General features: G+C 39.5%; 2 protein-coding genes across 2 annotated transcripts in view; both read left to right on the top strand.

Annotated features, from left to right (window-relative positions):
• The window catches only part of dph6 (diphthamine biosynthesis 6), a 65,145-nt gene extending 52,360 nt beyond the window's left edge, over window positions 1-12,785 (top strand). Inside the window, exons 13-15 of the mRNA XM_027171983.2 lie at window positions 141-386; window positions 5,803-6,199; window positions 11,402-12,785. Of these exons, the coding sequence (XP_027027784.1) occupies window positions 141-386; window positions 5,803-6,199; window positions 11,402-11,520 (762 nt within the window). The 3' untranslated portion in view covers window positions 11,521-12,785. The remainder of the gene's footprint in view (window positions 1-140; window positions 387-5,802; window positions 6,200-11,401) is intronic.
• Window positions 12,786-17,401: 4,616 nt separating this feature from the next.
• The window catches only part of aqr (aquarius intron-binding spliceosomal factor), a 36,757-nt gene continuing 34,170 nt past the window's right edge, over window positions 17,402-19,988 (top strand). The window contains exons 1-2 of the mRNA XM_027171981.2: window positions 17,402-17,560; window positions 17,755-17,830. Of these exons, the coding sequence (XP_027027782.2) occupies window positions 17,756-17,830 (75 nt within the window). The 5' untranslated portion in view covers window positions 17,402-17,560; window position 17,755. The remainder of the gene's footprint in view (window positions 17,561-17,754; window positions 17,831-19,988) is intronic.

The following is a 19,988-nucleotide window of genomic DNA, read 5'->3' as shown; positions in this document are numbered from 1 at the left end:
AGCCTCAGACAGGTCTCCCTTGGGTCGCTTGAACAAATGACTACTTGTATGCTGTCTAGATGTTTTTGTCATCGAATAGACATTTCGTCCGTCTATATACAGTATCATCCGAGTGATTTTGCTAATGATGTGTGTTGTAGGTGGATGAGGCCGTGTTCTGTGCAGGTCAGATCGCTCTGGTCCCCTGCACCATGCAGCTGCTGAGGGCGGGTCCAGGCTGTCAGGCCCAGCTGTGTTACAGCCACATGGAGAAAGTGCTGCGTGCCATGAGTTTTAGTCTCACGTTGGGACACACACTGCAGGCACACTGCTATGTCACAGACCTTACACACATACCAGCTGTCAGAAAGGTGTGGCAAGATAAGATGCAGGACCCCAAAGACCAGGTGAGCATCATCAGCCCTGCCCTGTGGGGTATGTTAACTCAACATGACATTTCTCCCCTCATTCCTTATTCTTATTCTTATTCTTCTTGTCCATTCATTCTTAGTGCAGTTCCTCCGATCAGTCATGTAAACATCTTTCAAAACAATGGCTATCATCTGAACTGTTCAGTAATATTTATTTAAAACTGAAATCCTTCATGGATGTGATTTTGGCTTAATAACACAATTAGCTATAGTCATGGGATGGTGTACACAATGACAGTGACCAATGTGAACCATCACCTTCATTAATACGTTTGTGGTTGTTTGCAAAAATTGGGAAATGAGGCTGAAAAACAAGCTCCATTTTACTTGTTAAATTACTATGGTAACATATCTAATGGGGTATTAATCAATCCTGGATTTTACAATTGCAGCAATTGATGCAAAATCAAGCAAACTCCACGATATTCAGAGGAGTTTGCCATTTTTCAGATTTAACGCAGATTTTTTGCAGATTTGGGCCAAGAGGCATCAGTCAAAACCCTGTAATATTTGTGTGCATCAAACATGGGTACAGCTGTCATAGAAAGTAATTACATCTGTCCTTACCGGTAGGAGATTAAAAGAAGAATTGTGTGCTTTGCCAGTTCAAGTAGTTTCATTAACTAATAGAGTAAATAATATTAAGGGAATCATAATTGTACAGTAATAATTATACATTATACATTATAATTATACATTACTAAGTGTATGTATAGTGGGAATGTGCATAGTGGTACAGTGAAATTATATTTGATTGCAATGTTATAGCATGCTTAGGAAACAAATATAGGACAATGATTAGCTTTCTTTGTGATTGGTCAGAATATGAACCTTGTTATTTAATCAACAAGAATCAATGCAAGCTATCTAACATTAACCAATTGGCTACTTTTAGTTAAGATGTCCAGTATAACAACATTTTTTGGTTATTTACCAGAAAAGGGTAAAAAAAAAAAAATAATAATACATTTGGATCATGCTTAAAGTGTAATATAGTGCAGGCTTCTACACTCACTGACCAGTTCATAAGGTACACTTTGTATTGACTGTAGCCCATCATTTGCTACTCAGTTGACTTCTGTTATATAAGAGATCACTACAGCCCAGATGTTATTCGGTAGGTGGATCATTTTCAGCTTTAGTGTGGTGAGTGCACATCAGCATTTTCTGTGATATTCAAACAGAATCATAGGTATACCTAATAAAGTGGCAACCACAGATGATATTCTAAATCAGGAATATTTATGCCTTTATTATAGAGAAAATAAAAGGTTGAGTATATCTGTCTGATGGAATTTACCATCCCTCTGTGCCAGCCCACTGAAAAAGAAGGTAGAAGTTGCTCATATTTACCAGAATGAGCGCTCATGAAAAGTTGATGCTGTGGGAAACGCTGACGTCTTTGATAATACAGAATCTGGCTCCAAGACAGATGTCTTCCTTAGAGCCTGCTTAATCCCCAGTCCCTTTTTTGGAGCGTCGCTGAAACCTCAGAGCAGCTTATCTCCCCCCCTGCCTGCTCCCTCTGCGATCTCCACCTCCACATGGCTAATAAAGGCTGCGGGCTCGCGCTCTCGGCTGCTCCTCCTCTGGTAATCAGTGGAGCTGAGGGAGCAGGAAGTAGAGCTTTAAATAAAGGATGTACTGTCACCACGTTTAGCCCTCTCCTGGCCTCCGTGCTGACCTCAACGCACAAGTTTGAAATGATGACAGGCCTGAGTTGCTGAGGGGAAAGAGGCACGTCCCATCAGGTAGCTCAGTGGAACGGAGGATTGACAGGAAGAGAGTTTGAGTTAGTGGGACATCGAGTGAGCCGTCTAAGGTGTTCAATCAGCCACCTGTCTACTGTTTAGCCATTCTCTTGGGATGAAAATGATCATTAATGCAAAAATGGCAGGACAGTTTGCAGAGTTTTTCTCTTGAGACACAGTGTTTGTTCCAGTGCCAGAAGTGAAGGTTATCTTAGATGTGTGAAAGGTTAGTGTGAACTTGGCAAGTGTTAAGCTACAGAGTATGGTGGCTTGGGAAAACACATCAGTGTAGCTATGGTTAAATCCTAGAAAACATTCGGAAGTGTTTAAAATGAGACCATAATGGAGTTTTTCTCCCAAACGTGCTTTACGAAATCGTCATATATTTTACCAAAAGGGAATGAAAATGTTTTATTTAGGCTACTGTCTAACCTTCCCTTGCTTATCTGCTGCAACGATCACACTGGGTAAGAAGCCAGTTTAACAACAACAGCGGAGAATACACTCAGTCTGTCTAAAGCTTTGTTAGATAAGTCTGATTTTTTTTTCATACAGTGGACCAGGGAAGAGAAAAGCACTTACTGTACAAGGTTTTAACATGTTTAGATGCCCTAATAAACCGTCAACAGAACAGGACTGAATGAATCAGCGATTATTTCCCTATACCGTTGTCAGTCGTGTTCAGCGAATAGCAATCGATTGAGTGAACAGACGACGAAGCGGCTTGTTGAGCGCCGTTATGAGATGGTGTTGAGACAGAAGCTCATGTGCATGTCAGAATTGTTGGAAAATCTTTCAAATTTGTCAGGTTTTTTTCATAAGTAGATTAGGCTGTAAACGAAGAGCTTTACAATTTAATCTAGCTGTCTTTCAGAGAGTTTTACTTTTGATGTAAGCAGATTTGAAACTGCTATAGCTTTACTAGTGAGTGAGAGACAAGCAAATAAAATACCAAATTCAATTCTGAAATCCTCCAGTTTTCACAATCTAGTAGAGAATGTCAACATTAAAGCAACTTATACTTGCACTCATTAAGCAAGGTGAATTCTGACAGAATGAATTGATTCTGCATATTTATTTATCAGCCAGTGTTATGAGAGTGTATGAGAGAACTTTTTTTTAAAGACATGCTTTAGTAATGATACCGTTAGACACTGAAATCACACCTTTTTTAATGCTATGTGTTTTTTTTTTTTATTTTCAATACCATCGTTCAGGCACAACCGATCATTACTGCGCTGTGACTGGTTTGGATTGATCGCTAACAGTTGTTTACATAGCCGATGTTCTGTCTTGTTTGTTTGGATGGCTAAGCACAAAGGAGATGCTTTACTTCTGTTAGAAAATGCAGTGCACTCATGTGACACTATCGAATCTGTTGTTTGTTTTTTTCGTGAGGATTCGGCGCAAAACGCTTATCGCATTCACCTCCAGCACGGCTCTGAGTGATCCAAGTGGAAGAGTCTTTAATAGAAACATGACAACATGCGCTTCTAGTCACTGCAGACAGCCATGTAGTTGCGGTGCGTTCATAATTTCTCTAATCAGGTGGATGAGAAAGCTCACAGGGTTAATTGGGAGCACGGTGAAGTTGATCTGTGTGTGTGTTGCAATAGTGAAGTGTGTGTGTGTGTGTGTGTGTGTGTGTATAGAGATATAACTCTACAGTTGAATTGTTTTCACGTGATATGGACTGAAGTTGTAGATACTGCAATACTTTAAAGATTTAAAGATACAACCATAAATGTTTGAAAATGTAACTTCTTCTACTTGGAATTGCTTTATCTGTCTATTCCAAGGCATATTCACTACTCAGACAGCAGCTCAGTTTTAAGCAAGTGACCAGCTCTGAGTGAGCGGGAGGGAATATTATACAAACTGCAGCTACTGAGTCCACTTGACGAAGGCCTCCCGCTGGGCAGGAAATGTAGGGGAACTGCCTAAGCATCCAGCCCCCATCAGCTCCCCGCTGTTCAACGGCTTTACACCAATTCCTTATGATGGTGTTTATTGTTCCACTCGCACGCCTCTCCCTCCTCCACTCGGTCTCAAACACACTTCACGCTCTAGGAGCAAAGAGAGCGAGAGCGAACGCATACGAGAAGAAGCAATGGGGGAAAACAAACACAAAAGCAAGAAGAGACACTCTGATCACAGAGTCCTGAAAACGATCGTGCACGCTAAGTAAAGAAATCCGGAGAGAGTAAACAAGCGGGAAAGGAAAGCTGTAATGAACTAATAGACAGAGTGCATTAAAAGGGGCCCTTGCGTTCGTGCTGTCCCTGAGCTCTCAGACATGCCATATATCAAATTTGGTCACCTTTTTTATTTTATTGGATTAATCTAATAAATGTTTTGTCATCAAGCACAAGTGTTAGGCGGCCAAGCGCTTTCACATGCGGTCTAAAAAAAAGCCGTGCTCCCGTCTTACAGAGAGGTGGAGAGGAAAAATAATAAAATAAAGAGGAAGCGAGGGAACGGGGAGCAATGATTTAACAGCCTGAGACAAGTCAGAGTCTGAAAGTTTAGAGTGTTTGAAGGTAGTGACCTGTGAGGGCGTAGCTGGTGGAGGATGCATAGCGAGAGCCTGAGGGCTGGCCTTTAAGCCTGGGTGAACAAGGCCTCACTCCAACATCTAACGCCTCCATCCATCCTCAGCCCTCCCTCTCCACTCAATGACTATTGACAAGTGCCGAGCTCAACCCCTCCAGCCAGTCACGTAAACAACACGCTCACCCAACATTTATCAACACACAAACAGAACATATACATCATCACAGCGCCAGGAGCCGGCGCTCATCCAAGTTAACCAAAGCACCTCAACCAGCCACTTGGACACACACACAACACACTCGCACATGCTCACACACTTCTAGAATTTATTTGTTGTCATGCACTCAGAGCGATTTGTTGTTGATTTCTGCTGATACACAATTAGGCCTTTGCTAAAGTTTAATCTCGAGATAAGTGCTGCATTCATGTAGACAGAGGATTGGATCATATTGGGGGCATCTGAAATGGTTTCAAAATGCCACTCTTGCTCCTGTCAAAGACATTTCTCTTCGGTTTTTGAGTGAATTTCAAAATAAAGTGTATGTAACCCGTCATTATTCTGCACTCACAGAGTGGGGTGTAAGTGGATGAAAATTGATCCGGCAAATTGAAAAGGGGGTTAAGTGTTTTTGCCCTATCGACTCCAGAAGAAATGACTGTTTTATAAAATGCTCATTTCTCCCCCATTAGCAGATGAGGCAGCCACAGTGTTATTTGAGAGGTACATTGTAGCCAGCGCAAGCACAAGACGTTTCGGAGGCGATAATGGCCCACACCCAGACGAGAGAAAGGAGATTTTACCTCTACAGATTACAACATTTAAAGCCATCACGGCAGATTTCTGATAGAGGTGTGTGGCGAGGTGGTGAACAAGGGCCCTTGCATGTCTAATATGTTTTGTTAAATATCCCTTGGGAGAAGATTTTCAATGTGGATGCTTAATGTTAAGAAAACAGGCGAGCGTATTTGACCATCACCCTGGAATGATTGACGTACTGATTTTATCACGGTCTTTACGCCACGGTCTTTATTGCGTTTACACACACACGCACACACACTTCACTTACTCTGTGTATGTTGTGTTGCAGGAGGTATGCTGTAAAGTAGAAGAGATTCAATGCCCCCCTCTGGTTGTTTCTGTGATGCCCTCTTTGCCCAGAGGAGCTGCAGTGGAGCTTCATGTCATTGCTGTGCAGGACGAGCCTGCAGAGAGGACTTCCTGTCAGATGACCTCTGAGATCTCAGGAGCTTCTATCCACTGGCAGGTGCTGCAGTCCAGTACCCGCCTTTACGCCACTCTGTCCCTGAATGTGTCCCTGCATGAGTCATGCACAACATCAGAGTGCCTGGACACAGAGGGCATTCTGGGGGCTGTGAGCACCTCCTTCCAACAAGCTCTAGAGCAGATGGAGGAGACTCTGTCTCCTTTATGCACCAGAATCTTCTACAAGGACAGCAATAAGTTAGCCACTGAGCTCTCTGCAGGTAAGCATGCTTGCGTATATTTAAATCAGCATTTTGAATGCTAAATATTCAGCACATACCTTTCAAGCAATTACACTTTTCTTTCACACTGTGCACACTGTGCTACACAGAAATGATTCAAGATATGGCAGCACTATGAGGCATTTTCATGGGGTAGCACTTGGGTATTCAGATCATAGGCGTAACAGTGGCGAAATTAACACAGTTTCATCACCTCAGTTTAGTGTTGTGGTTGATTAATGAATGAATTGGGGCACATAAGCCTTTATTTTGTCACATATACATAACTGCACATGGGAATTCTTTTGATGAGATTGGGGTTGGAGGCCAGGGTCTATGATACAGTGACCCTGGCACAGTGAGGGTTAAGGGCCTTGCACAAGGGCCCACAAGTGGGAGCTTTGCAGTGCTGGGACTTGAACCGCGATCCTACGATCAACATCCCAGGGCCTTAACCACTTGAGCCACCATTGGCAACTGTTGGAACACAATAGGAATAAATGAATAAATAAATAAATAAATAAATTTGACATGCTGGATCAAGTGCTATTTTAACAACAGGGGACATATTGTTAAAAAAAGCATGCAGTAAGGATATCTAAAATACATTTCACTGTGCAGTGCACAGTTGTACAATATTATGTTTAAGGTCCAATGTCAAAACAACACCACATTTATTTTGTGCCTATCATCCTCTTCCTGGATGTTTCTTTAGAATAAATGTTTTCTCACCTTCCAAACATGCTCTCGTGTTCCATAGAAAAGAACAACAACCACATTCATCAATTTAGCACAGTAGTTTGATTCTCTTTGAGTTTTGAAAGTAAGCCAAAGCTGAGGTTTTACTGACACTTTTATATCTAACTGTAACTTATTATTGTGGGAAAGAAAATTATGGCCACAGATGATGAATAGAAATAAGAACACGCTGAGTTTTCTGAACACTCAAACACACACATTTCTATTTTAAAAGAAATACACGTATAAATGCTTGTTCATACAAATAATCAATCGATTATGAGGAAATTGTGCAAATACAAGTCAGGAGCTTTAGATTGTTTGTTGATGTTTGTTATGAACATTAATGGAATCTCTTTACCTCTATCTGCATGCTTTTATGCATTGCTTTGATTGGATATCTGATGGAATAATTGAATTAATGTGCAGGTGTCTCTATTAAAGTGGCCGGTGTTTCTATTAAAGTGGTCGGTGACACAGATTTTCCTGAACACGATCAGTTTCCCATTCAGAAGTGGCTTGTAAACAGTCTTCACTGGTATCCCATCAGGTGAATAGTGGTGCTGTGATAGTAACCCTACTACTGACACTACTGGCATTGCACTAGGTTTAGGTTTAAGCAAGTAAGTCAAGATGATCTTCCACTCATTCCATAAGAACAGCAAAGTGGAGTCACCTTGTATTAGCACTATTGGAGAATTAAATGACCTGAATGACTGAAAGGCTTAATAGGCATTTTTTATTGGCAGTGACCTTCATGATCGTGTTTATGCAGGATATTGCTCTCTAGCGTATGTTTGAATGCTTCTATTAACCTGTCATTGAAGTGGAATCAGTTCTCTTTCCATTGTAGACACTCGTGTCCTAGAACAGAGCGCTTCACAGGTCAGAGCCCCCGCTTAAGAAATCCTGAGCAGTTAAATATACGTGTGTTTTAACCACTGATGTAAGGCTTTGTGTGATACATCAGAACTCTACCAGTGGCCATAGTCTGAACATTGATATGAGGATTCAGGATAGTAATTTCATGAATACAGATCATAAAACATGTTGTCATTATGCCTGTAATGCTTTTCATAACTTCTGTAATGGCTTACAGTACAGATGAAGACCCAGCTAAGTATTTTAGCAGACTAGCAGAGTACTGAGTAGAGCAAATAAACATACGAGGAAAAAAACTGGCTGAGAACCAGCTTGGCATCTGCTTATCCAATTGCGTGCATTTATTATTCTACATTATTTAGGTGAATTTAACTCAGAAATAAAGACTAGCTACAGGGCAAGAGACATTAAGTCAGGGGAGATTTTCCACAGGTTCTTTCATTTTATTTTCCCTCTTTGGTCTGATTGGTAGAGAAAAAAGTAACATGACTTGTTAAAAAAAAAAGTTGACTATGAGAACCTAATGGACAAAGAAGCATGTGTTTAATTCTCCCCATGTCAAACTTAAACCAGATGTGTCTCATCTGTTCAGAGTCCAGTGTGCTAGTGGTGACAGGAAACACTAGTATGAAACAAACCCTCAACAATCCACCACTTACAATTTTACTTATTCATAGCCTTTAACATTTCATTAATGGTTAAGAATTAAAAGGGAACTGTCTTCATCGTTTATTTATGCTGCTTGTGATGTAATTGAAATGTGATGTAACTGCACTTATACAGAATTTATTTGTTGTAGAGCGATGGCTCTGGCACATGTAAGAGCATCCAAATCAGAGCAGTAGCAGCATTGACCCACATGTAGCACGTCATATTCGCATTTTATTTCAAAGTTTACAAATGAGATCTATGAATGTTAATTTCTTACATTAATACTTTTTAAACTGAGGTTTTAATTTAAATTGAATTACCATGAATGACAGCACAATGTGCCCTTACACATATCACGTCTTGCTCTCGATCACCTGCCCCCTTTGTTCTTGTCGCTGACGTTGAACAAGTAACAAAATCTTTTATTCTGTTAAGAACAAGCTTTAACTTTGCTCCAGCTCTCAGTCCGTAAATACAGCTTAGATCCTGATTGCTCGTCCTTCCAGCCACAATAATCACTCACCTCAGCCTAAACTATTTTCATGAGCCAATGCTTGCTAATTGCACGGCTGTTTACCACTTCATTTGAAATAGTTTGAAGTGCACTGTAGCACAGCTAAACCCCACTAGAAGCCCTTTAGTCCCACCAGAGCTGGCATTTTCACACAAAAAGAGTCTCAATGCCTTTCAGTGTTGCATTTTAAAAATAAAATATTCAGATTCACTGCTGTTATTGAGGTTGCGCTCATTGGTGAAAAAAAAAAAACCATGCAGTGATTTAAAAGAATTCTTATAGTTTTTTTTTTTCATCCCATGCTAGGAGCCTTAGGCTCCAATTCCTCTGCTAATGTGGTGGCTGTGCTGATGCGTGTAATGGCTCTAGAGAGGGTAATTAAAGGCTAAAGGAGACGACTGGGATCCCAGTGCATTGAACAGACAACTGATACAAGTAAAAGTGTAGTGTTTTTTTTTTTGCACATCACATTGTCTGTTCCTCTAAATGGCTAATTTTAGTTGGAATAAAAGGGGCACAAACAACACTTTTGTGGACATTAGTGCTTGTGTGATGTCCCTGGTTCATGGTGCACTGTTCCACTGTTGATCTCACAAGGAATCAAATTCCCAGGGTGTACCACATGCTTAGATAAGAAACTACTTTTTCCACTCGAACAAGGAAAAAAGAATTCCCCTGGTCACCTGTATTGTTTTTAATCACAGCGCATATGAGTTAATTACCCAGTGTGGGCTCTTTGAGTCTTTGCTTGACACACTGCTTTTGTTCTTAATGAAAGAGCAGAATGCTTATCAAGTGGTGTTGAAAAGAGCTTTCACCTTTCTGTTTCAATTTCCCTTTCAATGTCCCCCATTTGTCACAGGACCTCTGAATGTCTAGGTCATTATTCACATTATGGTGTCATTCAGCTATTTAACTTAAGTATACTTCATAAATATGCATTGCCATCCTGTCACCTCCTGGTACGAGGTCAGTCAGAACTCCAGTTTGTAATCAGACTGAAGTTGTAAATACCCAGCGGATGAGGGTGAGGTGGGAGACAAATGCAGACATTCAGTCATTCAGGTCATAGATTTTGATGGGACATTAATTAATAACAACATTGCCACAAACGAAGATAAGTCAAGATGCTATTGCATTTGACAAGCTATAAGCTCCTATCTAATGAATTTTTAGAGTAACCCTGTAATAAGCAGTTTAAAGCTGACAGCCCTCCGGTGTACAGTCCACCAGCTCATTTTGAACAACTTTATATATACATTTATTCAACAGCACAGCAGATGTATTCCCATCTCTGTCGTCACAACCAATGTTGCCAGGTTTCAGCAAAATTTCCAGCCCAATTACATCTCAAAAACCACATTAAAATGGCTGAGACTATTCCAAAAGAAACCAGGAACTGGAAAAGAGAGACATTTGTATTCTTCCTAAAGAATTGGTTTGGGAAACAGGATCATTGTGGTGCAAATGCATTTCTGATGTACAGACATTATTCACCTCATAATCCCTCTTTCCATCTTCCAATCTTTGCTGCACATCTTACAATAGAAATGATTCTGTACATCGTAGATACACTGTCTGCCTTTGTTTTGAAGAAATGTAGCAGATTTGAATTTCTTTTTTTAAGCTAGTCCAATTTGGTGTCTTAGCTGTCCAGGTCCGTCCTGTCCTGACGGCCACAATGTTTCACAATTATTTCTGCCACAATGAGCCTCTATTAGCACATTTAGCAGTTCTAGCTGTAAGGTACAGTAATAACTCTGTGGAGCTTAATGTGCAGATTGCACTCATTCTCACCAACACACACAAATGCGAGAAAATCAGTAGAATATTAGCTTATCTTATTATCTTATCTTTCCAATAGTAAAATTTTTTTTAAATCATCCAAAGGAACTATTTCAAATTAATTTATTTATAATGTATAGAGTTTAATGAAGGAGATTAATGAAGATTAATATTATATATATTTTACACAGCCATGTAGTATGAACAGAATCTTATGGATAAAATCTATAATGTGTAATCTTGAAGAGGTTCCAGCATATATCAGAGAAAGTACATTAATTAGATGGAAGACATTGTCTCTGGTCTGTGTGGAGTTTAGTTACAGTCTGTAAGAATCTCAGGATGATTCCCGTTCGAAGGGTTAAATGCAGCCTGCCTCTCGAGGGCAGCCCCAATGGGACAGCTATTGTTTGACCATGCCTGTCCCTGAGGTGAGTGGAATTTGAATTAGAGCATTTTGGGATGACATGTTAAACCTTTGGTGTGTGTGTGTGTGTGTGTGTGTGTGTGTGTGTGTGTGTGTGTGTGTGTGTGTGTGTGTGTGTGTGTGTGTGTCTCTGTGTGTGTGTGTCTGTGTGTGTGTGTGTGTGTGTGTGTGTGTGTGTGTCTGTGTGTGTGTGTGTGTCTTACAGGACTGCAGGGTTGCTTAGAGAGCAGACTGGGTGAGAAAAGGCCAGCGCTGGTGCTGGTTCCTGTGCTGGAGCTACCGGACCACACTCTCCTTCACATCTCCTGCTGGCTCAGCACATAGTGGAGAACAAGAACCACATAGTAACTTCAGGCTGGACTGGTAGTAGTAATAGTAGTAGCTTATCAATGTCCGGTGGTAAATGACCGGTTTATGGACTTCAAGACATTTTATAATCCATTTACCGAGTCCTGTTGTACAGCTTCTACATGTGACTTACTATAAGCCATAAGCCATTTAATATAGTATACACTGAATAAACACCTTAAAATACATACACATCCAGTAACACAAATATCACAAGAGGACTGTGTAAAATAACTATGCAGAGTGCTTAGAATCAAGAAATCCGAGATCGGACAGTAGCCTCTCGTGTCGTATCGTATCTATCCTACAATTTACACTGAAATTAGTAAGATGATATTTTTTCACAGCACAAGGGATCTTATCCACATCTCTCCAACTGAAGTATCTTCTATACTCCAGCGCTGCTCTGTTGTTTTTTCTTCATGCACTTCGCTCTACAGCTACATGTCAGACAATCATAAAACTGTGGTAGGTTATATTTTTAATGAAGCTTACGAGATCTACGGAGATTACAAATCTTTCATACACATCACAAACACAAGGAAAAACCCTAGAGGAGAAAAAAACAGAAGAGATTGTGTTTGGATATCGTTCCTGTAAGTGTAAGTGATAAACTGAATAACAATACATGTCCGTGTGGCGGCCTGGGAAAACGTTTCACATTTCATACTATAAATGGTCTAAACACAGAGTTTTCCTGAACTGAACTTCGCACCTCTTTTGCAGGTATCTCAACCTCAAAAAAAGTCATTTTTTTAAAACCATTTTAAAGTCTGATTTGTGGCAAAAGTGAAAAGAGAGAAAATCGAATGGAAAGATTTCATTCATACTGTGGTGCAGGAACCTGGCAGACATTTTGACAGATGGTATATGATTACTGAGTTGATTAGGCTTGTCCTATAGCAAGCAGATATCCAACAACTTGATCAAAGTGTGACACTCTAAGTGTGATGAAATCGTACTTAGCTAGCAAGGATTTAAGCATCTTAAGGCAGATTGACTGTTCATCATGCCACAGTTACAACATGATATTTACAGGAAAATCGAGTAGGCAAGATAAATACATTAAATTGAAGTAACAACAAACTTTTCTATGTTGTTTTCTATATGCTTCTTATTTTAAAGTGTCAAATTTTGTTAAAGGAATTTTTTTGGCAAAGTTTTGCTTCTGGACTGTTGGTGGTCTGTTTCCCAGACCACCAAACATTTAACTAATCGCAATAAATGTACATGGAAGCCGAGCATGCTCATTGAGTGTGTGTCTGTGTGTTGTGTGTTGGTTGTAATGGGTTGTACCAGTAATCTAGTGTGTCCTGTACTGGGGCCCAACAGCAGCTGTCACTGCCATGAGGGGGGTCATTATGAGGACTTTACAGGCCAACTGTATCTCTCTCTGTCTCTGTCTCTCTCTCTCTCTCTCTCTCTCTCTTTCTCTCGCTCTCTCTCTTGCTCTTGCTCTCAGATTTCTAGCCTGGTGTTGTTTGTGAATGAGGGAATTGTTTGTTTTATATACCGCATGTTAGAAAGGTGTTATTATTGTGTAATGGGCAATCAGAGGCAAGCAACCAAAGACATTAAATCTCTTTATGCCCCTATTGATTCTTAAGGTGCGATTAATAGAAGAGGATTGCAGGGTTAGCTCTTCTATACTCACTTCTGTTTAGTGTGTTGAAACAGAGCTATTATCAATTTCTCCTGCATTCAATTGCTTTTCTCTCTCACACACAAATATCAGAAAATATATTGATGTGCTCAATTGGTCATCTATTCTTCTTGCATGAGAGGGCCACACGTTAGCACTTATTGATCTGTTCTGTACGTTTTTTATTTAAGTTTGCAATAAAGTTGTTATTAACAACTGGGCAGGTGAATTAATGGGGCAAGAAAACAAACTATTGCCCGTTATACTACAAAATCACACACTAATAGTTAGTGTTGTTGTGTTGTTATTTATAGCCAGACGGGGGTTGGGATGTACAATAAGTGCATGTACACACAGGTTGTATGCACCCATGAGACTTGCTTGCTTTTATTCACTTCTTCAGTTTTCTTTACTTAATTCATAAAATTGCATAAATAGTAAGTTATAAGTCATGTACCATCAAGACGCTTACCTATGACTGTATTGTTGTACCGTAAAGCTCTAACAGTGTTTCTCCTGCAGCAGATTCAGTGTCAGTGACATCTACAACAATTTGAATAGTCCAGTGCCACCCAGAGCTACAATAACCGGCTGTCAGTCAATGAGACACGAGCAGAGATGGCACGTCTGCTGTCTCATCCCTATTATTCTGTCAGCACATCATCTGCCTACACATGAGATTATTGCCTTTCTTTGCAAATGATTCATTTTTTTTTATTAATTTTAACAAATGTAGATGCATGCAAATATTTGTTTTGTTGATAAATATTATTTTGCCCAGCATAAGTAATGGTCCACAATTACTACACAATACGCTGTAATGGTCGTGGAAATATCACACAGATGTAGTAAATTTAGTAGCTTTTTTAGGAATATAGGAACAAACAAATGCCTTGAATTTTTTTAAATCCCTTTTTTGACAGATAATGGTTATAATAGATGGTGCTGGTGGGTGCATACTGATGTATTAAGTGGAGTATGGTGCCCTCTTGTGGCTATAAATGAAACATACCGAGCGAATAGAAATCTTGTGTGTTACAGATAATTGATCCTCAGTGGTGTTGAGACTAGCACATTTACTGTCGGTGTTTGTTCTGAATTATTCAAGTGATCAGTCCAGTACCAAAAGTACAGTATAATTTTTTTATTATTTTATTTTATTATTTTTTATTTTTTAATTCTTTTTATTTTTTTTCTGTCATGAAGAAGATTTTATTTGAAATGACTCCACTTTATATTCCAGGCATTCAGTGTAAGAGATAATATGCACTAGAGTTCAGATATGTTACTTTAAAACTTTGGCTATCTTCATGGAGGAAAATAAAGTTATGTGGCCAAGTTAACACACTGCTGATTGTGGTTCTCTCTGTCGAATCTGAACAGATTTCTGGGTACGGGTTCCCTGATCCATGTCCGGCCTCGCCACCTGTTTATATCTTCTGCTGATCATTTGCACTTTGTGTAGGATTCACAACTAGGCCAAAAAGCTGTATGTGTGACCTGGAGATGGTTTCCTTTCTTTCCACTGCTGCTTTCTCTGCTTGTCTGAGCACCCTGGCAGCTACCTCCCCTAGCAGATCTGCTGTCCCAGATGGACACAGAGATTTGGCATCTCCAAATAGGCCACCTGTGTCTGCGGGTGTTGTGCATTAGAGCAAATCCCCAACCAATCCCCAACCAAATTTTTAGAAATGTATATTTTATTTTCACACACCAAGCAAGCCTGTTATTAGGAACACTAAACTAATACTGGGTCGAGCCTCTTGTTGCTTTCATGTCATGAATCCTTTTTTTTTTTCATTCTGGTCCATGTAGATATGATTGCATCAAGAAATTTCTGTAATTTTTAGGTGTAATTTTATGCTGTGAATCTCATGTTCCAGCACATCACTACGGTGGTCTACTGGATTCGAGTCTGGTGACTGGAAAGACCACTGAAGAACACTGAATTCATCATCATGTTCATGAAACCAGTTAGAGATGACTTGTGTTTTGTGACATGGTGCGTTATTGTGTTGGAAGTAGCTATTTGAAGAAGGGGGAAATTGTGGGTGTACATAATCAGCAACAATACCCAAATAGCCTGTGGCAGTCAAGCGATGATTGATTGGTATTAACAGGCCCAAAGTGTGCCAAGAAAACCTTCTCCACATGATCACAATGCATGTTGAATTCATGGATTCATGCTGATTCATTCTGACCCTTCCATCTGTGTGCCTCAGCAGAAATCGAGCCTCATCAGAGCAGGCTGCATTTTTCCATTGTTTAACTGTCCAGTTTTGGTAAATCTGTTCCCACTCTAGCTCCGGCTTCCCCATCTTTGCTGATTGGTGTTGTCTTCTACTGTTGTAGTTCACCCACCTCAAGGATCAGTGTGTTTTTCTTTCTAAATGCTTTTCTGCTCACCACAATAGTACAGAATGCTTCTGAGATACTAGCCTATCTGTCAGCTCCAGCCAGTCTGTTTATTTTCCCCTGACCTCTCTCGTCAACAAGGTGCTTCCGACCACAGAACTGATGCTCACTGGATGTTTTTTCTTTATTGCATCATTCTGAGAAACTGTAGACTGTAATGTTGCATGTGAAAATCACAGCAGATATAGAAATACTCAAACCAGTCATATGGAACCAACAATCATGCCACAGTAAAAGTTACAGATATCATATTTTTCCACAATCTAATGATTGATGTGAATGTTACCTGAAGCTGCTGCTATCTGAAAGATTTTATGCAGTCCATGCCATACGTTTGGATATTCATTAGATAATTGAATGAATTCTGATTGGTTGTGCTATGATGGGTGTTCTGTGAATGATGTTTGCATTGTTGATTCGATTCTGCAAGTCTCTAACTATCCTGAAAGTATATGTGGAGATGATCTGCTTCCGTCCACCATGGTCCCTTAGGAACCACATGTAAGGCCTCCCTATTGTTTTGGAGTCACGTAAAGAGATTTACATTTCCAGCATTTGACAGACAGCCGTATCCATAGAGACTTACATTTATTATATTATTATATACATTTATTATTATACTTTGCAGTATATTTTACAATAGAACAGTGGTTCCTTACATCTACACTTACACTTTCATCATGAGAGCTGAGGAGTTTTTTTGGTAACCAGCCCAATCTATCTTGCCTTCTCCTCCTCTGTAGGGTGCAGGATATATTCTTCCCTTATAGATGTCTGTTACAGATTGTTTACCTTCCCATTTATGATCAATGGTGGATTAATAACTGTGGAAGGTACGTGGTTGCGTATCACCTAGAAATGTGTGCAAATCAACTGCAAATCTGCTTATATCTGTCAGATATGTGACTCAAAAGAAGTCATTGGCATTTCAGAACAATGTAAAATGAGTCACTACTTTATTAAGGTTAATATTTGGAGAACATCTGAAATAAATGCTGTGGCTCTGTCCCTGTGGATGAGCTGCTATTAAATGAAGTCTACTTGTGTACAATAAAAGTGTCACTTAAACAACTCAATATAAACTGGTTCCTCCAAGGCCCTGGAGTTAGTTAGAGAACATACCTTAACAAATAGCATCAGGATTCAGCTATTAATCAGCACACCATTAAATCCATTATTTAAAAATACAACTTCACCATGAAGATCGTCCACCAGACTGTAAATGGTCCCTAACTGTGAGGAGTGCAACAAAGAGGCTGCAGTGGCTGGTTAAATTCATGGATAAGCCAGAGTTTATGAAATGCAGCCACAATGGCAGGTTTTTGTGATGAAACCAAGATAAATCGTGTCAGAACTTTTCCACCTTCAAAGGGAAATTACAACATGTATATATTAAGTGTGTGTGTGGGGGGGAATTGGTTAAATGAGTGTGCACATCCATTTATAATGACAATCAGTGAATCAATCAATCAATTTGACTGACTGACAGACAGATAGTTCTTGGTTGCCAGATCTACATTTTATGCTACTTGAGGGCCAAGTGTTTTTTGTTTTTTTTTTACAGTAAATGTGATACTAGTATTATTTTGTACTTGACCAGCCGATGGCGCTAGTGTGCAGTAATGGTCTATGAATAGTGCAAAGCGTACAAATTAACGCTGTTTTCCCACTTTTTTTCAGGGTATATAATTTTTCCAATAAAGGTAGACTTACTTTACAAAAAACTCTACTTTATTATTATTATTATATTTATTATTACTCTATATCGCTGTATCATGAGACTTTTATTTTGACGACATGTACTAACGTACAGCAGGAAGTCTTACTGCAGTTGTTTGCTCACGCGTTAGCACAAGAGCTAACAACGCATTAATGACGTCCTGGTAAAACGAGTATTTGGCAACTAAAAGTTTTACTAAATTATATTTTACATTAACGAACAAGATTTCAGGCTTGAAGGTAATTTACTAACATCTATTACAGCTATTAACTTGGAGAAACTAAGATACAACGTCCGCTTTATTCCATTCAAATATTGTTAGCTAACGATAGCCAAGTGAGCCAGTTTACTAGTTTTGCATTGAGCTTATATGTGTGTTTTTTGTAAGTGTATAGTGTTGTATCTGGTAAATTAGCTGAATGAATGTCTTTAGGATGGAGAAGGACGCGCGGGTGAAGAAGACGGCGGCGCCATCAGTGGATCAGATTAACGCCGAATATGTTACACAGGTGACGGTTTAATTCTCCATCGATGATATTTCAAATCTGATTGGGTAAATTAAACCACGTGACACTAAAGCTCGGTTCGGTATAGATTCGGTTTAATACGACTCATTAGACCACGTGACACAAAAGCTCGTGTAATACTAATCAATAATAATAATTATATATAATATATATATTCGTTTTGGATTTATACTAATATACATAAACTGCATAATGAAACAAAAAAGCTCAATAAATAAACCATACATTGAATACACTGTATATAATAAATGGAATACATAGATGGAATACAGTATATTGAATATTATATAATATTTTGTTGGTCCTCCCTTGTTCAGGATCTGAATCAGGTTTATTGGCCAAGTGTGTTGATGTTGACACACACAAGGAATTTGGTTCCAGCTGTTTGTGACTCTCAAAAGTACAGACATAAATAACACTATACTATACAAGACATGACAATACAGACTATACAAGACAACAATACAGATGATGTGATACAGTATGTGTATCAAATATGAATACAGAATATATAAATGATGTTATGTACATAAAGTGTGAGAAGTACATGGTAGTGCAAATTAATATTGTGCAATATTATGCTTTTTGTACAATATACAGCAGCAGTAGTGTGTGTAACGTATACGGATGATGTGATGACTGACGGTTGTGATAATGCACTGCGGTACTTATAGATATGAAGCAGGGAATATAATTATGTTGAGTTGTTAATCAGGGTGATGAGAGGCCTGGGGAAAGAAACTGCTCCTGTGTCTGGCAGTTTTAGTAAGCAAAGTTCTGTAGCGCCTGCCAGAAGGGAGGAGCTAAAAGAGGTTGTGTCCAGGGTGCGAAGGGTCAGTGGTGATTTTTCCTGTCTGGTTTCTGGTTCTTGTATCGTACAAGTCCTGTGGAGTGGGCAGGAGGGCACCAATTATTTTTCTGCTGTTTTTACTGTGCATTGCAGTCTGTACATGTCCTGTTTTGTTGCTGCACCAAACCAGATGGTGATGGATGTATGTGCACAGGACAGATTCAAAGACTGCAGTGTACAACAACATCGGCAGCTCCTGTGGCAGACCATACATACTTCTTTAATTGATGTAGAAAGTACATCCTCTGCTGGGCCTTTTTGATGTTGGAGTTTATGTTGCACTCCCATTTCAGGTCTTGGGAAATGGTAGTGCCCAGAAACTTGAAGGCCACCACAGATGATACAGGGCTGTTGGATATTGTGCGATGGAGTAGTGTTGAGAACAGTGCATTGTAAAGTAGGGCATTGAGTCAGTGAGCTTTGTGCCTCTGTGTAGTGTGTAATGTTTTCCCATAATATGTGTGTGTATATATATATATATATATAATGATAGATAATTAAATGTCACACATATATCTCAGTGGAAAAGGCAGATGTTCTCTAACTATACTCTTGTATTAGACCACTGTTGGCATATATTTGCTTGGTGAACTGTTTCACACACTGATACATCCACACATTGCCAGTACAATGCCAGTATGTCAGCATCAGTGCTGAATGACACTTTGTTTTTACAAGCTGACTGGCCATTAAAAAATGTATTTAAACTTATAATCTTTTCCCATATTTAAAGCACTTACTCATTACACCAAACCAAAAATCTGCTAGAAATTGTATTTCAAGCTTCAGTGCTTTTCCTAGGCTTCACTCTTAATGACTAAAATAAATACGCTGTGTCTGTGCAGTAAATGTACTGAAACTTTGTACCGTACTACCCCAATTAAGGAAAGAGCCATACTTAAGGTGTAGACTCTTGTAGGCGACCTGGTGGCTCAGCTGAGGGGCCACACAGCATGGAATCTCATGTCCATGTCTAGAAGAGCCTCAGAAGGGGGATGAGATGTCTAGTGTCTGTGAGCCGAGTGAAATCAGAACATGAAGTGCATCCATGAAGTGCATTAGGCAGTCGTGGCCTAATGGTTAGAGAGTCTGACTCATAACCCGAAGATTGTGGGTTCGAGTCTTGGGCCGGCCACGACTGAGGTAGCCCACCCCCTGTTGCACAACACAGATCCTTCAATATACCATGCTGCAACGAATTAATTTAGCTTTAAAGACAACAGAAAATAACTTGCACTTGGGTAAAATGGAAAAAAAAAACCATCCATCTATTTACAAAGTGATATAAAT

This window comes from Tachysurus fulvidraco, chromosome 12 (genome assembly GCF_022655615.1).
Source record: "Tachysurus fulvidraco isolate hzauxx_2018 chromosome 12, HZAU_PFXX_2.0, whole genome shotgun sequence".
In the NCBI taxonomy this organism is placed as follows: domain Eukaryota; kingdom Metazoa; phylum Chordata; class Actinopteri; order Siluriformes; family Bagridae; genus Tachysurus; species Tachysurus fulvidraco.
This window is presented reverse-complemented; position numbering and strand designations above follow the sequence as displayed.